Source organism: Lepidochelys kempii, chromosome 1 (assembly GCF_965140285.1).
Source record: "Lepidochelys kempii isolate rLepKem1 chromosome 1, rLepKem1.hap1, whole genome shotgun sequence".
NCBI lineage: Eukaryota > Metazoa > Chordata > Testudines > Cheloniidae > Lepidochelys > Lepidochelys kempii.
In genome coordinates this window covers 51,944,517-51,965,213 of record NC_136380.1, presented here as the reverse complement: position 1 = coordinate 51,965,213, position 20,697 = coordinate 51,944,517, and the positions used below count along the sequence as shown (strand labels likewise).

General features: G+C 35.9%; 1 protein-coding gene across 3 annotated transcripts in view; it reads left to right on the top strand.

Annotated features, from left to right (window-relative positions):
* Positions 1–19,167, top strand: part of DCLK1 (doublecortin like kinase 1) — a 332,848-nt gene extending 313,681 nt beyond the window's left edge. For 2 of the 3 annotated variants that reach the window (XM_073341871.2, XM_073341891.2), the window contains 2 exons: positions 194–307; positions 14,708–19,167. In XM_073341871.2, the coding sequence (XP_073197972.1) occupies positions 194–307; positions 14,708–14,872 (279 nt within the window). In that variant the 3' untranslated portion in view covers positions 14,873–19,167. Of the gene's footprint in view, positions 1–193; positions 308–5,317; positions 5,392–14,707 lie in introns of all 3 variants that reach the window. The other variant, XM_073341880.2, reaches the window with a different exon arrangement.
* The last annotated feature ends 1,530 nt before the right edge of the window (positions 19,168–20,697 follow it).

Genomic DNA, 20,697 nt, shown 5'->3' with positions numbered 1-20,697 from the left:
AAGTTTCCTTACAAACACCTTAGATAGATTCCTGGAAAAGCTGACATGGAATTAAACGAATCTCATTAAAAACTTTTTTTTATTTAACTTTTTACATCCGCAGGATCCTCCAGAATCACCCCACAATCCTGCAAAAAGAGCGTTCTCCCTTATTTTGCATTTTCTCTATAAACTTTTGTTTCTTTCTTTGCAGGATGATGGCCTTCCAGAGAATGAGCATCAGCTTTCAGTAGCTGGGAAGATAAAAAAGCATTTCAACACAGGGCCTAAACCCAACAGCACAGCAGCTGGAGTTTCTGTCATAACAGTAAGCATCTGAAGTACACAGCTATAACATTTTAAAAAGTGCCCACAGAACAGTCTATATTCAGAAGATAACAGCAAAAGACAGCAAGGGCTCGCAACTTACTGTGAAGTGTTGCCCATGTCGTTGAAATTAATGTAACCATTTCAGATGCAGTTATGCATGAGGATTGCATACCACACTACACACAATTTGCAAGCTGCATCCCTCCAAGCAGCGATTAAATCGGGTAGAGATTTAGTTGTGCTGCATGCTATAGTTACAATCTAGATATTGTCTGAAAGTAATGCAGCTTGTGAGACTGTCTCAACCAAGTCCAGCTAAATTTTATAGGCACATGCAGTACAGTATACAAATTTGTATTTTTCCTCCAAGATGAACATGTGTATGTATCTCTCTCTCACTCACGCACACGCACAGAAGATATTCAGAATTTTATTAGATTATTTATGCAAGTACCATTAAACAGTAACTATCTGTTTTATCCACATTCACATCCTTTACTTATTTTTAATACATCGGCCTGTGTTTTAAAGCTTTTTTTTTTTTTTTTATTACTCATGGTAATGTTAATTCTCCAGATAAAGTCACCAAACAATCAGTGACACATTGAACATAACCATTCCCATATCAGATTACTCAGTGTTTGTTCCCAGCTTCCATAAATTGCAGATGGTGTGACTGCACATGTACACTGTCTCATACTGTTTCCACTTTCATGTTCCTCAGCTCGGCCCCTCCAATGGTGAGTTAAATCAGCATGAAATAAACTCAGCTCAACAGGCACAATCTGGCTTGCAGGTGTGAACTGTTTGTGCAGCAAAATGGATAAGATTACTTATCAGAAGTTACTAAGTATTTAACATTTCAAGGTGTGCCTCTCTCACTTTTTTTTTTTTTTTTTTAAAATAAAAACTACCTCAACACGGAAACAAATTTCCCTCATGCTTTTCTTAGATTTTCAATTATCAGCTAACATACAGTCAGCATTTTTTATTTTCATTTTCAAGCAATAATACCACAGTAACTCTCCCATAAGTAAAACATCACATACCTGCATTTCATATGAGCAATGGGTACAGAGTGTGTTCTGAACAGCCTAGTTCAAACTGTGTTCTTTTTCAAATGGACTGCCAGCACGCTTGTCCATAAGAAGTACTGCTCAGGTCCTCTTTTCAAGGCTTTCAAAGCTTAAAAGATAGAAACGATGCTTTCCCTACCCCCTTCCATCGCTTGCCTCTTTTAATTTTTAAAATATTTTTATTTGTCCCAGTTGGTCTGGAAATGGATAGTTGACAGCAATTTGGTATTTTAGTAATGAAAAAGGCATTGGTGAAGTGAATCTTTCCACTGACAAACATTATAGAAATAAATAAAACAAAAGCAAAAAAACTCACTGAATTTGGTAATGTGTTAAAATTTAAATAAGTACATTTAAGAGAGCATCCTTCTGAGTGGATACCACACCTTGGTGTGGTTAATTCTGGAGTTATGCCTCTAAACTAGCAGTATTTTAAAAATATTGTTATAAAATCCAGAAAGTGGCTTAATTAACTAACATCTTTCAGTAACTTTCCTAAAATTGGGACACTACACACATCTGTAGTGCATGTGTAAATTTTAAGGCAGACTGGCAAGTGCTGATTTAAATATCAAAAAACTTTTATATACCATGCATAACACCCATCTTAATAAACAGAATAAATAAAACCAAAAGCAAAACCTTTAACCACTGTGCCTGCATTTAAAAACTAATGTAATACAAGTTTGGCATGGGATTGTCATTAACATTTTACTTCCGGGAATCTCCTTTTTTCTTCTACAATGCCAGATAATATTGATATAAAGCTTATTAACTAAGGCTGTTCTAAATTTATAATTTACAAAGCATATGCTCCCCAAATGCTGGAACATATTGTTCGGCACTAAAAATGTACAATAAGTATATCTTAGCACTTTTTAAAAAAATCTGTTTATGGTGCCGATATATGTATATACTGTAAATTATGTAAAGGGATAGCTAAAATACGGTATTTAGTTCTCAATTCAACTTCACAGTGATATTCTTTATTATACATATGCCCTTAGGGTAAAATTCACCACTGTATGGAGGTCCCACACAGGGCTCTGTGTATCAAACCTTTAATGTGGAGCTTAAATTAATAAGGATTTGTGCAGGTCCGCCGGGCTGGGGGGAATTGCACCCCAGTTTGTTTATGTTATTAGGTCAGAGTCATCTGGAAGTGTATTTTATTTATTTGTATAAAACACTTTTAGTAAGCTGTTGATTTCTTCAGTAATATCCAAATATATTGTACTGACCCTTTTTGCTGAGGCATACATTTGCTTTGGTTACAATCCCCAGTAAAAGTAGTATCTGTTCATCCAGGTTCCAATCCTACAAACACTCAGGCATATTCTTAAACTTTACTACTGTCATAAAGTTAATCATGTGCATAAGTATTTGCAGGATTAGAGCCCTAAAGCAGATATGACCAAAATATTTAATTTTGAAGTTCCATGACTGCATTTTTCTTATATATAAATCTACCATTTCACTAAAAAAATGTAAAATGCATGTTTAATAGCAAGCATTTATTAAATAATCTGTTTAAAGTTTAGCACTAGAATTTTTGTTGAATTCTCCAAGGATGTCGTCACACTCTTTCCTTTGAATATTTTAAATTAATGACTTGACTGCTTAGTTATAATGTCTCCAGCCACTAAAGAAGAGAGCTGGTAATTATTTCTCAAATAAAAACAGATGTTTTGAAAGAGGTTTTTTTAAAAAAAAAACAACAACAATACTCTATGTCAGTACCCTATGGGTTTGTAATTATACTCTTTCTGTCTGGAATAATCAAGAGGAAATAAAAATCAATTTTAAAAAATGCTTTAATATTCAAAGATGTATTGCAATACATTCTATTAACTGAGCATAGTTCAATTTATGTTCATGTCTGGAATGTTAAAGCTTTGCTTGTATGTTGTCACTTTTGTGCTTGTTTTTTGGCATTATTAAGACAGAAGAAAAGACTAATGATAACATTATGTTAAGGTTGTGTGAGGTCCCTGACTTGGCTACGGGAGTAAATCCCAGCTTGAGGCTCACGGGAACCATGTAGCATAAAGAAAGAAAAAAGCTGTTCTGACAGCTGATGGTCTGCCAATGTGTCTAGAGATGGTAACCAATTCCTCTGTCTGCAGTGTTCTGCCTGTCGCAGACAGCCTCTGTCATTTGTGGAAACCAAATTGGTGCTGCTTTATCATGGGGTGGGAGAAGGACGGAGTGAGGTATTTAAAATACATTCTAGTGATTATAAAATAAAATTAAAAGTGACATTTTAACAGTGGGCTTTTCTTAAAATGTGGAGGAGAGAAAAAAGCTTTAGTCTATTATTTTTGCTCAGTTTGAGGAAGAACAAATGACTTAAATTTCTATCTGTTGTTCTATAATTATTATTTATAACCTGTTTTTCTTAGCCTGTAGTCTCCATGGTAACTAAAATATTGTTTGACTTCTGCTTAGATAGTTGTAACATTTTAAAATTCAAAGAATAAATCCCCTCCTAAAACAATTGTAACAGCATCCTGTTAGTTATAATATTTTAGTGCAATACTTTTAATTTCAATTTGTAAAAAACCTTGTCTTTTGTGTACTTGAGATGCAGTATAATCGGCTGCCAGCAGATGGCAATAGTAGATCAATCTACTGAAACTCAATGAAAAATGAAGTATGGGTGCAAGGTCCGCATCTTTTGAACAGGAAGTGGCCTTTAAATAATTCTAAATAAGATGAAACATGCATTGATTTAAGAAAACAGAATAAATTATTAAATATTTCTCTTTATGTCTGTATTGAAAGTGTAAGTAAAATTTAAAGTTAGATGCTAACTACAGTTTAAATAACTGGTACCTAGAGACATGTTAACCGGCCTTTCTCAATCTAGAATTAGTAACTATCGTGAGTATTGCACCAGTATGCCACAGTCTTAAGGAAACACACAATGGCCTTTCCTTTTGTAGAGCAAAATGTGAAAGTTATCAAATTATTCAGATTAAACTGGGCAGAGTCTCTCTCCAGTTTGACCCCCTCTAAAATTGTATCTAATCCTCTGTTAAAGGCTATCCCAAATACATGTTAGTGCAGTGTAAAAGGGTTAGAGAAAATAAAACACTTTCTTTTTCTATGCACATTCCACTGCTAATGATAACCTCAATTTAGAACAATATGTACAATTTAAAGTTATATTTTTAAGCACACACTTTACCCGTTTTTTTTTACACAATACTAAGTTAATTTTCCATTTTGACTTTAATTGCTGCAATTTAATGAATATTTTACATCACAGCTTTCTACCATTATCTTTTTAAGCCTGAGATGTAAGTTGAAATGACAAACAGTGCAATGTTCATGAACCTGAGAAGTCCTGCTCTCCAAGGCTAACATTTAAAAAAAAAAAAAACAAACAGAATTACCATAATTGATGGGATATCAAAACCGGATTCTTTTAATCTTTACACATGCCATGATTATGAAGTAGTCTAATTTAAGCCTGATGTGGTCTGTGTAGCCTGCTTGTTGTGATGGCTAACACTGTGTTTTTTAAAAAATATTAAACCTCTGTTTAATTGCAAAAGATATTTTTTCATTACCATTATGTGCAACTTAAAGGGGCACTTCTATATTTGGAGATACCAGGATATTTGTTAGACTTTTAAATGAATGCATAATGCATTAAGTTACTTATTTCACAAACTCCATTTCAGTTTAAATAAAATGGCTTCTAATATAACAAGATAGAAGCTAGGGCTACTTTCTTTTCTTTTTTTTTTCTTTTTTTATTCTTTTTCTTACTTTTTGTCTCCAGTGCATAGATTCAGGATGTTAGATAAGTGCCTTGTGAAACTGAAAACAGTCAATATGCACTAAATAAGGAACAGCTTGGTCTGGAGTCTTAATTCTTTAGCATAATATCGATCCACTGAGTTGCCCCATTTCTCTCTGCTCAGCTGGACCACGGGTTTACCATCAAGAGATCAGGGTCTTTGGACTACTACCAACAACCAGGAATGTATTGGATAAGGTATGAGATGGTGCAGCTCCAACAGTCAGTGTTTCCATGGCAACGTGCTGGCAGTCTCCATTAACCAGTTCCTTCAGTGGATAAACATGCTTTTTGATTTGTTATCCAGTCCATATGCTGCTTTATCAGTTTCATTTTAATCTTGATTGAGATGCCACACCCCGTCATTCCCTTTTTTTCACCCATTATTCACACTGACATTGCCAGCTTTCTCTTCATCGCACATGCTCAGTATCAATTTTCCTTATAGTTAAAAGGACAGTGTATATAGAAAATCTACCAGATATGCTGCAGCAATTGCCTCCCCCCCCCCCGCCCCATATTGCTGGTTAAGGCATCTGCTTCCTGTGCACTTCTGTTTTTAAACACCTGGAACAGCAACAAGATTTCAGCATATATTTTTTTCTCTTCTATATGAGATGTGGAACTATATACTGTCATTTTTAACCCATCAAACACAATCCTTACCTTAGATTGAACAATGCATTTACCTAACATAATACTTAGAAGCTCTCCCAAGTTTACTGAAATATAATGCATTGTATGTGCTGGTAAGCTTGTGTTTTCTAATTATGCACATTTATGTATGTTCTCTTTTTATTTTTAAAACCCCTTGTAGTTTTTAAATTTTTTAACAATATTGCATGAATCAGTTTTTAATATTTTCCTACATTGCGTAACTGTGTCAGGGTTGTTATTAGTTGACTTGACCTGTGTGATCAAATGGGACTTTGGCTGGGGTGGTTGTTTTCGAGTGGGTGAAAACAGGGATTCTGCTGATTGCTAATGTCAGGCCCATACCTCCTCAATCAGTCAGGTGTCCCTGGTATTTTCATCAAGTGTTTATTTGCTGGCTCTTATCCCCGTATTGCTTACAGGGTTTGATTTGTGATATCTGGGAAGATAAAATGAGTCCCAACTGAATATTTTTGCTAACACTGTGGTTGTTCAAGCCCAGAGAAATGCTTTTCATTGTGGGAGGCAGGGGAAGGCCTGTTCTGTGTATGGAACAATTCTACAAATTAACTTCATTAGCAAAATGGTAATGTTTACAGTAATGTAGAAATCTGCCCCTCATATCATTTCACTGATTGGATGGATCAGACTACAGCACAGTTTCCACAAAAGTTAGCAGTTCTCCGAACGCACCAAAAATATGCCTATGAAAATTCAGTAGATTTTTAAATGGTCATGAAGGAGAAAAATAGCTCTTCCTCCTTGATGTACCCTTCAGATGAGAAGCAAAAAGTTAGTCCAGGTATACCATATAGATGCTGGTTATGATGACTAACTGAGAAATAGTTTCCATAAAAGTGCTCAAATTTGTACTGGTTTATGTAGTAGCACCTTACTAATTCATATTTTGTGATTGGGAGACTTACTGAAATTTCCATAAATCACAGAGTATACTTTATTCATCCATTTTCTCAATTGACATAATGTTTCAGAGTATCCTAGTAAATAAAATGTTGTGTATTTTGTAAAAATAATATCCTAGTGAGACCTCACTTTGGCATCTGCACTTTTTCTTTATTGAGAAATGGAGGGAGTCACTGGTATGTTCTGTGGATTATAAGTGGGAAGTTTAGCAAAGTTTAAGCTAGAGAAGTCTTATCATAACTTTTTCATTTTGCTCATTGAGGAAAGTTTATATTTTGAATCAAATAGAACTTTGTCAAAGAGCTAAAATGTTTCGTTCTGAATAGCACCATTATCTATGATGTGCCTGCATGGCTCTTTTACTTACGCTATTTTTTTCTTTTATACAAAGACAGAATCATTGTGTTTCTATTTGTCATGTAGATCTCTATTTAAATAAAAAAAGTCTCCAGCATCAGAGAGCGCAAACCTCTAGAGAGAGGAATTTGTGAGAAAATAGTGAAATGTTTGTAATCTGACTGGCCTTGACTCAATTTAACTATGTAGCCCAGGTTTTAAAACAAACTGTACATCTGGGGGCTTGGGGAAAACTCCAATCCAGCAAATAGGTAAATAAATAAACAATATAAAAAGGCCATTTGACTAAAATGCTAGTAATGGCTTCCATCAGCATACAAAGTGACATATCCTTGAATAATGGGCTGGAGCAGACGGGTGATAATCTCTCTTATTCATACATAAACTGCTGTTTTCCAGCTGGGGGCAGTAACAATGTTTATAATTAGTGCTGTTCTAAACAGTGCACTCTGTGTGTAAAACCAAATTGGGAAAGTGGTGCTAAAAACTCATAGACGTATGTGCTTAATTAGGAAATGTTATAATACCTGAGAGTCCCAGAATCAACACGATTACATACACATTATCTGCACTGATTGCAAATGCTTTGTCTTTCATCTCCATAGAAACAGGAGCATTCAAATAACCACTGTAGTGACCAACATTTTAAGAAAGTAGTAAAACTATTTTCACTTAGTACTTGTTATACTATTCATAGAACTTTGCAAATTCTCAACGATAATACATACAGGGTTCATCCCTTCACTCTTATACAACAGTTCATTTGCCACAGGCCTTGAAAACTCATCTGTGATCGCAAATATGGCCAATATATAAAGAAGAATCCAAAGAGAGATTTAATGCTCATGCGTTCTTTCATAATTGAGCTCTTGATTGCTTCGCTTAACCACTGATCCTTTTCTTATTTGATCCTCTAGTTTCTCTTATTCTTCTCCAAAAATGACAATGTTTCCACTTTCAATGAACCAGAAAACCATTTCCTTACTGTAGTCTAAATGTGTCCCTTCCTAATGTGCTCAAGATTCCTAATTCTGCTTTTGAACGCTAACTTTGCCCCCTCAAAGTGCTATTTTTCCTCTGTTGCCACAAAGAGCACCTGCAGTATTTTAAATGTAGTGACTTTGCTTCCTGAAAGTATTTCCACATTGAGATGTAGTACACTTAAAAATCTTTTCCTGAAGTAACAATTGCAGCATATTGTGCATAATAACTGGAAAAGGTATTACCCAGTGTTTTGTGTATACAAATAACAGAAAATAATATGATAAACTAGTTCAGTAAAAGAAGCCTAAATAAAAATGTTAGATCATGTAAATTGTTTAAGCCCCAAATGTGATATAAGTTTTAAAAGCTGCATATATTATTGTAGGATATGTACTCCCAATGACACACTCTTTTCTCTGCAATTATAGATGAGCACTCTGGCAGAGGAGATCTGTGAACACCTACAGTGCTCTGTATGCAGAGATGTTGTTTTATAGCAGCACTCTGTGCTCTTCAATGAGCTTCTTTTTTAAAAAGCCAAAAATAAAATGTGCTTTTATTGCACGTTCTCAACTACTGGATGTTCATTGACAGAAACAAACCTGGCTCGTTTCTTGCCCTCTTATAAGAATCTCTATTTAGGGTTTATTTAATTGAGGATCTTAACAACCTGAGAGTGTTTGGTGAGTTTGCTGATCTTCAAGGATTTAAGTCAGAATATTAATAGGGAATGGTGTCATTGGGTCTAAGTGTTGCAATGTGCGGTGTATAGGTATGTAAGATCACCTATATTACTTGAACCCCTTGACAGAAGCCCATTTTGACTTCAGTACTTTGCATAATTTAGCAAGAGAAGGTCAGTTGAATTTTCTTATTCTTGCAGCTTTATGTCTGAATCTATATATTTTTTAACCTATTGTTGATAGTGTTGTTTGAATCTTGTGGCATTTGAGAGTTGAAATCAGAATATTAAGAATACCCTAGCATAGGTGTACCTAGAGTAACTTCGTTTTTATATCTTCTTTGTGATATGTCCACTGACATTCTATAAACTCCAGGGGAGCTAATATGATATCAAGAAAAGGTGTGGGAAGGTCATTAAAATATTTATCATGTAATGACAGAGGCAACTGCATTGGGCTTATCCATTGATTTGTAATGAAATTGTAGCATCCTAACAACCCTGAATTCATGTAATCATTGACTTTTAAAAATATGATGCTCACAGTAGCTGCGTTTTTTTCAAGCTGAATAACTCATTTCAAATTCCAAAATCCCACTCTGTTCATAGTGTACCTGATTCCTCATTGCATCTAGTACAGTCATCTACACCTGTCCAAACTGCTACAGAGTCAAAATACTGTATTTATATGTTATACACCCTTTGTACCGATGTAAGTGACTGCACAAGGGGCAAGCTGGTGGGCAATCACACTTTATCTGTAAAATTTACTTTATTCAAAGAATGAAGCCCTTCTGTAAATTTGACCCTGGTGAAAATAGACAAACATCTCAAGTCATTTAAAATCTCTCTGCCGCTCTGTGACTAAGAAAACCGCAACTGATTTACAAATTATAAATAAAATTGCACCCATGCAAACAGCTTTGAACTAAGTTTCATACACATGTAATTTAAACCAGCTGAGAAGTCATATCCCTAAGAACAGAGATGTTAAATAATAAACATAAACTGAAATACAGAATTGTGAATCCAGTGGTCATACATGTACTATACTTGTCTTTTTTTATATATGTACCAGTGTAGTATGAAGCATAAATGAAACTGGTTTTTTTTGGGTGGGAGGGTATGGGAGAGGTTGTGTATATACCTGAGAAGCCTATGAAGAAACATGTGCAAGACCTCTTGTCCTAACACTGTAGAGCTGCTACTATTACCGCATTAGTGGTCATTTTTACCATTAATAAAATCTACTGTAACACATCACAACGTATTGAGGTCACCAACCAGAACCTTATACAAATAGAACAAATTACCCAGCTGGAAACATCTAAACAGATCTTTTAAAAATAATAAAACAGGAGGAAAATGTCAATATTTCAATAGTTATGTCAATTTAATTCCGTGTGCTAACAAAGGATCTCCAAAATGGCAAGCAAATTGCAAATATTTCCCTGCAGATGGACAGTGAGAGAAGGAAAGGGTTTCTTAGACTAACATGTGAACAGCTGCATCTCCAGTTCAGTCTCCTAGCTAGTATGAATAATGGATGGACTAAGAGGCAAAATGCACAATAATGTTCTTTTATTAATTAAATGAATAATTTTTTGGAGGCTAAAAATAAATTAAGAGAAGAGAAAAGAAAAGAAAAACAGTCACTGTTCACATTCATAAAATACAGTTACTTAAATCCAGTAATTACTGACTGACAGAAAATATGACCTAACAGCTAAAATGGATTCTTCCCATTGCAAATCCAGCACATATTTCAAAGCAGACGTAGTAGTGAGCACCTATCCAGATGCACCGCATTCAATATTTGTCATGGAGAAAAACCTGTGTGAGATTCGGGAGTGCTGCAATATTACCAGTTAGAAATCAGGAAAAAGATATCACACATGATAAGATCTTGGAGAAATGGTAAATGCCCCACATTAGTATGGCAGGAACAATGACTATAAAATGTCTCTGTTGCTTCCAAATACATAATTTTTATTCACAAAAATAGCTTGTTGACCATATGGTACTGGGTATCAGGAGTACTAAATTTTGATACAAAATACATTAGTGCTTAGCAAAGGATGCTTCAGGCCCATCAGCACCAAACTATTGAAGGCAATCCACTTACCTGCTATTGGATAAGTAGCTTTATATTTCCTCAGGTGGATTGTAAGAGGACAGCTACATATCTTATGTAAATAAGCTATAGTTTAATTTGGTTACCACCAATATAGTCTGGTCCTCAAAGTTCTCACCCTCTCACCTCAAGCTGAGAAGAAATGCTAAGATATGGTAATGAAAATCTGGGATTTGCAGCCCTGTGAGGCATAAGTGTACTTCAGATCCTCTTATTATTTATTGAAAGAATAGCTTAAAGTAGAAATGCCCTGAAAATCCATAATGGACCAGTTCATGCACCAGTGAACCTTCCAGCTGAATAGCAGATGAAATAATAAATCTATTAAAGCATACTATATTGGCTGAGCATCCAGGCAATGTATTTAAGAGGTCTTCACTACAAAACAGGTTGCCGATTTTTGTCACAAATTAACCATTTTTTAGAATATGCCCCTAGGTGACACAAGGTACAGTAAGTAAACCATGCATTCTTTTATTTCTACAGTGTACACAACCATTTCCTCACATTCCCACAGAATTATCTGTTGCATGCTGAACTTCTTCAGAGGAGAGAGATAATTGTGGCTTCATAAATAAAACATAATTTTTAACAGTCAGAGTAATTAAACATTAGAAAAAAATTACCAAGGTTTATAGTGGATTCTCCATTACTGACCATTTTTAAATGAAGATTGGATGTTTTTCTAAGAGATATGCTCTAGGAATTATTTGTGGGGAGTTCTATGGCTTGTGTTGCTCAGGTCAGAGTAGATGATCACAATGGTCCTTTCTGGGCTTGGAATCTATGAATATGAATCTATACATTGAATGAAAATTAAAATGTGCTCAGAATGCATTTTAATGAGATTATTTGTGCAGTTATAGAAACCATAAGTTCGAAGTACGTGATCCACACGCAGGGCAGCATTGGCCCAGTCCTGCAACTTCAGTGGGAGTTGGGAATGCTCAGTACCTCTCAAGATTGAACCTATTGAGAGAAGCAGAAACAGTCCATGCTATAATTACAACATGTGAAAGGCTGTAGAGTGAAACATATTATGTTGTATTTTCTCATCAACTGTATATTGATAAGGATTCCTCCTACTTGTCTCTTTCTCACCTTATACATTTCTCTAATGAGTCTTCTGGGTGGGTAAAAAGATTCTTGGTGTCTCTCCAACAGGGAGTGAAAATACATAATGCCACAAAGCTACAGACAAGCCCTGATAGATTAGAAGCAATGAGATGAAATTCAAGGGTGAATTTGGACTGAATATCAGGAAAAACTTTCCAACAGTGAAATGTTATATTGGACACAGATGCTAAAAATGTGGTCTAGGGAATTAATCCTACATTAGGAGGGGGTTGGACTATGTGACATAATAGCCTTTTTTACACCTCTAAATGTTTTATCCTTTGAAACTAAAAGCACCAGTTAATGTATTTGTGTATTTTAAATAAAATGGCCCCCAAAGGTCCCTTAACAATGACAGCAGAGTAGGCTGTTGGATTTTCCATTATACACCAAGATGACTTTAAACACAATAAATGTCATGATGCTTAGTTATCTGACGGGCAGAACATTTTAGGTGGTTTATAATTTGGTCCTTTTTAAAAAAGACAATAACATTGGATTAGACTTCAAAATAAACTAGTGTGTTTTATTCAAGAGTATCTATTACTTCAGGATTAACTGCAGGGTGACATGTTGTGGTATAACCTTTAAATAAACTCCTATATCCCAAAAGCACAAAAATGTCTTGTAAATGGAAATCTGTATGTCATAGAATGATCATATATGCCATTCTTTTCAATTTTCATGGAGAATTATATACGGTATGCAGTATATTCACTGTGTGTAAATGATCAAGATATTCATCTAATCATGAAAACATAATCCTAAATCCAGTTGGTTTAAGGCTAAGAAATGTCCAAGATACTGAAAAATACTAATTAAATTTCATACATAAAAGATTAGTAGTAAACAAATAAATCTTCAGCAGACAATAAGTGTTGTATTTTGTAACAATTATTGTTTAAAGTTAAGGATGAACTTATCAAAGTTAACTACAGCTCACTTCATCGGAAGTGAGCTGTAGCTCACGAAAGCTTATGCTCAAATAAATTGGTTAGTTTCTAAGGTGCCCCCAGTACTCCTGTTCTTTTTGCAAATACTGACTAACACGGCTGCTACTCTGAAACTTATCCAAGTTAATTATTTTTACCTCTTTGTGTAATAGCGCTCTATAGGTTCTTGATATAAAAATAGTTCAGCAATTCAGCCTAACTAAATCCATTTGCTGTAGTAGCTCTGTGCTCTGTCCATCTTTCTGTCTTTATTACATCATTTTTGAACTTTGATTGCATTATTTGAGCATGGATTGCTATAATGCTATTCTGCACCACCGTGATGGATTTAGTTTTCATTTTGTTCTCAAAAATAGTCTAGCTATAAATGTATCTCTGTTCTCTGATGAGGCTCACAGTATAACTGGTAAATTTTCAAGAGGAAAAACGGTCATGTATCTCCCAAGAGAAAACAATAAACCCTTTGAAGCAGAATAACCTCTTGGCCGCATTCATTTACAGGGTGACACATATGCTAGGGAAAAACTTTCTAATATGTCAGACTTAAAATTTAAATCCATTCCGTTTCTACATATATTCCATAGTTATCTTTGCCTATTCACTAGAGATCAGATATGTATGTACATTTTAAGGGCTTTCTCATTAACAGTCCTTCTTTTCCATTTTGCCCTTGCAGTGGAGTCATGGACCCTGATTTAGGAAAGCATCCCCCTTTAGGAAAGCAGTTTAGTGTGTGTTGAAGTGCTTTCCTGAATCAAAACTGTAATGCTGAATTTGTAACATCACAGTAATTTCAGTGGCTACAGAAGAATATCCTATATTCAAGATTATGGGTGAAATCTTGGCTTCATTGGAGTCAGTGGCAAAACTTCCATTGACTTCACTGCAAGACCAAGCCAAATGAGAAACTTGTCTATGAATGATACCAGTCTCATTACAGCAGAAATCTCGACCAGTAGCAGGAAATATGTTGAGGGAGGGAGGGAGGATTTGGCCAAGTAAATTCAGACACCTTTAGAAAAAATAGTCATTTTGTATAAAATTAGCGTGGACTTCACTTAGTTTGGGTTTAGTCGATACTATTTTTAGGCAAGGTGATCAGATTGAATGCAGTCTTCAAAAAGAGCTCACCAGTGTTCTTCCCAACAGCAGAGCCTCAAATGGTTTAGCATGAGGAGGTTTTAAAGAGCTGAGTTAGCTTCTTTGTTACCTTTCTTTCTTAGCTGACAACTTCATCACAATCCATCCTTGTTAGACAATCTCACAGATTTGAACATGAGTGAATGTGTATCAACCTTCATTAGGTCAAATGGAACAGACAATCCTATATCTATACCTTGCCTGTAGGAAAAGATTTATACTTTGAGAAGGAAGGGGGAAGGTCAGCTGGTATTTGGCTTGAAATCTGAATTTATTACTCTGTGAAATTAATAGCATCCAGAAGTTGAACATATGGCATCCATATATATGGTACTATATATGCTTGATGTCATGTTGCTGCTTAAGTTTTGGGAAATGCACTTTTTTAAAAGTTTAGCTATGTTGTGGGCTAAACCTTTCAAAACTGACTGAAACAGAACAGGTTTAATTTGGCCTGAACATTTATTATCCCTGGTATTTGCAGGCCCACATACAAATGCATGTTTTTCATTAGCTTTGCATTTCTCACACAGCCTAATTTCATTTATTCTCATTTTATGCCCCTGCCAGACCACCGCTCTTGATAAGGAGAGGCAGGTTTTCCGACGAAGACGCAACCAGGATGTGAGGGGACGATATAAGGCTCAGCAAGCTCCACCTGAACTCAACTCTGAATCGGAAGACTATTCACCAAGTTCATCTGAGACTGTTCGCTCACCTAACTCACCCTTTTAATAAAACACTTTTGCTCAAAGTCTTGGCTTAACCCTTTGAGATTCTGAAAATCCTTCAAACCTGTGTGAAACAGTTACATCTGATCTATCTAGCACTAATGCTCGAATGATGGAACAGAAAAGGGTGTTTACAGTATCTTTGTAATAATAATTTCCTAACTGACTGGAATGATACTTGTGCTCTGTCTAGATTGTGACTTGCTGCTAATATGATCCTCAAAGGGTTAAGACTATTTTGCATTTTTTTAAGATAAGAGCAATGAATGTTTTCATCAGTCATGCTAGGACCTGCAGTTTGTAATTTTAGCACATGTTAACCCTCTGAGTGCATAATAATCTTTAGCCTTGATGGCCCACAGTAGGGCTTTATTGTGATGAAGTTTATAGCACATATCTTTTCCCCCCATCTCCTTAGTTCTTTCCCAAGTGTTCTGGCCAAAACAATATCCAAATGCTACTCTATTTGAGTGATTGCAAATCGGGGCTTTTTAAAAACCTTGTTTTAGAACAGCGTATTCTAAGCTTCTATGATATTCTACCACAGGCGGCTGACCATTACTGGTAGGTACCATACAGGATAAATGGAAAATCGGTGGTAGGACCGCCTCATAACAATCTACCTAAGGTGATACCATAAAAAATTGTTGCTTCCATATTATTGGCTGCTAGTGGCTGTCGTGTAGTAGTGGCAGAGTCATGAGAGGTGGGTGAATGGCACATTCTACCATGCTTTGGTATGTAAAGATCTAATTCTAAAACTTTTCCCTGCCACACACACAAGGATGTACAGATAGGGGAGAGCTATTAGTTTCTCTATAACTTTTGGATTTTGAAGAGGGAATACTCCTCTCAACACAATCATGTTTTTTCATAGATACACTGTGATTACTACCAGGAGAGAGTCTTTTAAGGGAGAGAAAGGAAAAATCCAGCATTAAAGGAAAGAGAATTACCCTTACAATAGTGACATTATTTATAAATTGGGGAAAATACCTGGCATGTTAACATTTAAGAAAAGCCTTTGGGTGAAATCCTGCTGTCCTCATTGACATCAATGAGAATTTTGTCTTAGAGCGGAAAAACTAAAAACTATTCATCTAGCAGATCTGTGCTATTATATACGGGGGGAGGGGTGTGGGTGAAAAACACATGTATAGGGTGTTAAACCTCAAGTCAGTGTGTTACCATTTCATTTCATCCGTGTACAAAGAAAAGCCAATTTCACAGAGAAGTTATACTTCACAAACTTTTGCTTCAAATAGGATCATTTGTGTGAAAACAGTCCCATATTCACACAAACGTGGCACTAGTTGAGTGAAAAATGACACATTTCCAAAATTTGATTTTCCAAATTATAAATAAATATAAGACCCGAGCAGAAAATATTAACTTTGATGTTTCACGTGTTGGTTTTACATTTTGGGGCTGTGCTCACAGAACTCCCAATGAAAACCATGGCAATTCTGAAAGTGAGGGTCTTGTCGGATCCATCCTACTATTGATTTGCATTCCTAAAGTACCAATCCCTGGAGCCAGGTGCCATCTTTTCCTGAAATCTCAAAAGACTCACTGAAGGGCATGTGTGTAAACAGATTAGGTCAATTCCTTTCTCTTCTCCACTCTCTTTAGAATGTGCCCATCTCTCGTTGTGTCCAGTGTAAGTATTATATCAAACATTTAACACATTTTGAACCAAGGGAACCTCATTTCATGAGTTTTCATTCAAGTGATGGAAAACATTGATTAGAGTTCTTTGGTTTCAATCTATCCATCTGATCCCTGATGTCTCTACATAGCCCCATTGACTTTAGTGGGATGCTGCACAGAAGTGTAAGGGTCTCAATCAGATTACAGGATTGAGGCCTTTATTGGCAACGGAAGCATAAATAACAGAGGAACACTGGTTAAAGTATAAAATTAGTTGTGCCCCAAGGAGAGAAACTCAGTAGGTTTCTGGGGAACTCCATAGGGGTAATGGGATAAGTAGCTACAGCACAACTAAACTTCAGAGTTTGGAGTGTGCTTCCTGGCTATTGTGCCCCCCCCGTCAAGGTTGGGGGGGGAGGGCAAAAGAGCTATATAGTGGCAGATCATCTGACCATGCACAGTTACCCCTAAAGAGACTGCACAAAGAGACTTCATGGTAGGTATGGAGTCATCTTGGTGTCACCCCATTGGGTAGCAGTACCAGTGCAATTGTATTACATGCGTGTCCTCTACTGTAGTGGAAGAGTGGGTAGGACTTGGGCCACAGTGAATCAATATTCAGGGTGTACTTTTACACAGGGCTAGACCTGTAGCTGGTGTAACTCAGTGTAGCTCCATTGAAGTCAATGCCGATTTACAGCAACTAATATAATCCCTCACCTTACAATACAGTCTTCTCTTTAGAACAGATGCAACTATAAAGATATTTATTTATATGGCAATCCAAAGTGTCCATTAATAACACATGCTCTTTGACTATCGGCAAAACGTTGGCAGTTTCAAAGGAACAAGGACAATGTTCGTTCTTCTTAATTAAATAGAATAGGGGAAAAAAACAAGTATAAAGCAAATGCTTCGTCTCATGAATGTGTAGTGTCAGTTGAAATCCATTTGAGATCTTCCTCTCACCTTTGCTTTTGTTTTAGACTCCAGGGCTATCATTAAAATAAGATGTTTGGCTCCATCGTACACCATATTGTACCACTTAAAACCTGTATAAAAATAACCCAAGCCCCTGAAATTTCCACTCATCCCTTGCAAATTTCTGATCTTTGGCTCACATTTTACTGACATAGCTCCTATAACATTTTACAGTTACATTCTTTAGGCCCCTTAGAGAATGTGCACCAAATTGTTGAATGGGGCCTTTTCATGGTTTCCAGAAAAACTATTGGAATAGTTTAACAGTTTTAAAAGAGAGGGTATCTGGATTATAAAATTAAGGTTTCAAATAGTTACTGGTTGATGCTTGTTTGCCAAAGAAATACAAGGCCAAATTTTGCCTCTATTTACACCTTTGTAACCCCACTAATTTCCTGGGTGTAACTGAGACCAGAAGGTGTGACCCTTAGAATATCTAAATTTTTGTCAAGGAAACTGAACAGATTACGGCTAATGGACAGTTTCTAATATGAATTCAATTAAAAATCTAATATGAGAGCATATAGCACAGCAGGTTTCAGAGTAGTAGCCGTGTTAGTCTGTATCCGCACAAAGAAAAGAAAAATAAATTTATTAGTCTCTAAGGTGCCACTGGTACTCCTTTTCTTATAGCACAGCAGTCATTTTCCTGTAAACCATCCAGTATCTTCACTTTACACATTATATTGGTGCTAAACATTAAAATACAACAAAAAAGAAAATATGCATTGTATTTACAGTCTGTAAATGCACCACTTCATTATTTTTTATGCATGTTGCTAACTGACTCTGTCTTCTGGAGCATTTACCTGCAGTAAACTAACTTCATGGTAAATGCAATACTCATATGTGATGGTGCCCTTCAAATCTTTGTGCACTTTGAGTATTGTGCTGAATAAATTTAGAATGTGTTTATCATGTGAAAATGGAAATCAGCAACCCCATTAGATATAATCTTATTAGCATTTATCTACAAAAAGATCCAGGATATTATAGTTGTACTCAGAGGGTTAACAGAAAAGCACAAGGCATGCTGATTACATTGGTGTATCCAAACTGCTTTGCTTTTTTAGCCAGTGTTTGCTAATTTTTCAGAAAATTCTTGGAAAATTTAAAGTTTAAAATAATTTAAGTGTTGTTGTTCAAGGAATTTCTATAACCAAATTAATCTTATTTTTAGTTTAACTTATCACAGGAATAATATGTATCATTAATGCAGTGTAAGTCTGTAGTTATACATTTTATTAATTTCACAAGTGATTCCAGAATTTCTTTTTAAGTACTTAATATAGAGCTTACAATGGTGGCATAGGTGACTGAGACTGTCTTTCTTTTTGGTAAACAAACAATATTGTAATTTCAAGAGAGTCCTAAGAACCAGCTTTTCAGTTTGGTAGTGTACTAGTTAGGGAAAAGCGATCTCATTACATGCATTGTGTAAATCTTTGTAGATGAGAACTGTTCATATGAATGAACACACTTTTTTTCTTGACATTGTAGCAGAAACTGTTTACTTGTTGATGATCAACCAATACATTAATTTGCTCAGACTGTTAAAGGGAAAAGTGAGACTCCAGTCATTGAAAATGTTATTGCTTTACATCTAATTTAAATGTGGTGCATACTACAATAAGCAAAGCCAAACCTGTGAATAAACTACTCAAAAAGCTTGGTGGTTCTGTATAAAGTGGAGTGCTTACATATAATAGTGTGTAGCACTGAGAAGGCTTGTCAGGTACCGTTGAAACTGATAGATATATATGAGCTAAATTGCAATCCTTTACCCTCTGAGGCATATTTCATTTATTTATTTATTTTTAAAGGAAAATTGGTTCAGGGGGTTGCAATGCCACAGGTCAAGTACTTTAAATCACTGTTATTTGCTGCCCCATGGTACATATTAGCAAATGGCATCCCCTATTTAGTTTAGATTGTGGGCAGGGAGAGGTTTCCTAATGTTATTGTAGTGCCCTCTAGCACTGTCATGGATCAGGCTGTGTTAGTATTTCCATTCTAAACTCCTAATCTCAAAGGTTTTTAGTTGGATCGTAAAAATATGCTTCAGACGGATATGTGGCACATGATTCCTCATCCCAGAGTGATTCTCCTCCTAAAATATGAGGGAAATCAGCTTGGCCCTTTTGACATTTATATCCTAGAAGTATGTACAAAAAATGGGGATCTTGCTTCAGACCATTTTTGTGTGGGTAATTCAAAAATGGCTTGGTTTTAACACAAGTTTTACATGTTTGGACTATAACATTGATAGTTCAAAACTTTTGGGTGCTTTGAAAACCAGTAAGAAAACTCAGTTATTGAGAGAGAGGCTATTCCTGCAATTTTATTGCAACAAAAAACTAACAGGTATTTCAAGTTCACATGGTAATAGTGTGTATTCTCCCTGCTGTCTGCTGATGGAATCATACAGTTAAAGGCCAGAAGGGACCACCAGTTCATCTAGTCTGGCTTCCTGCATACCACAGGCAACCACCAACACCCAGCACCCACACATTAAACCCAACAACCAAATTAGACTACAGTATTACAGCCCAGAGGGTACTCAACTATTACATGCCACAGGCAGAGAATGGGAGGAACTGAGGTGCACCAGAGGTTCCTGCAATAGCAGGAATTAAATGTAATTTTCATTACTAATAGTATGAGTTACTCAATGCATCAAATGCTGAATGTGGTTTCTGTAGAATTTCTGTGGAGCATATGAACTCATACAACTTGCTTCTCCTCTCACATTTAGGACTTGCTCCATGGAAGAAAATGGAATTACACCAATGTAAAACAGGTGTAAGCAGAAGAATTGGGCCCATTGTCACTTAAATGACAAACTTATCATAGTAAGATCAGGACTGGATCCTCAGGAGCTCAGAATTGTGGAGGCTATCAGAAGACTGTTTTAAAATATTGAATATGCACACTATGATTTGCAATAAATCCATGTACTACAGGTAACCTCACTGCTCAGGCACTAAACTGAAACAAATTTGCATTTGCCAAGGAGTGCAGTTAATCTCTGTCTCTACTCTCTCTCACACACACATGCGTTCTTTTGGATCCCAAAACACAGCTGTCTCCCATATTAGCTATAAGCGAACTCCTGTAGGTATTAGCAATAGTGTTAGAGATGGGCTAGTGTGGAAAATAGGTATTAAAAATTCCATAATGCACATTTTTAAAAAATTC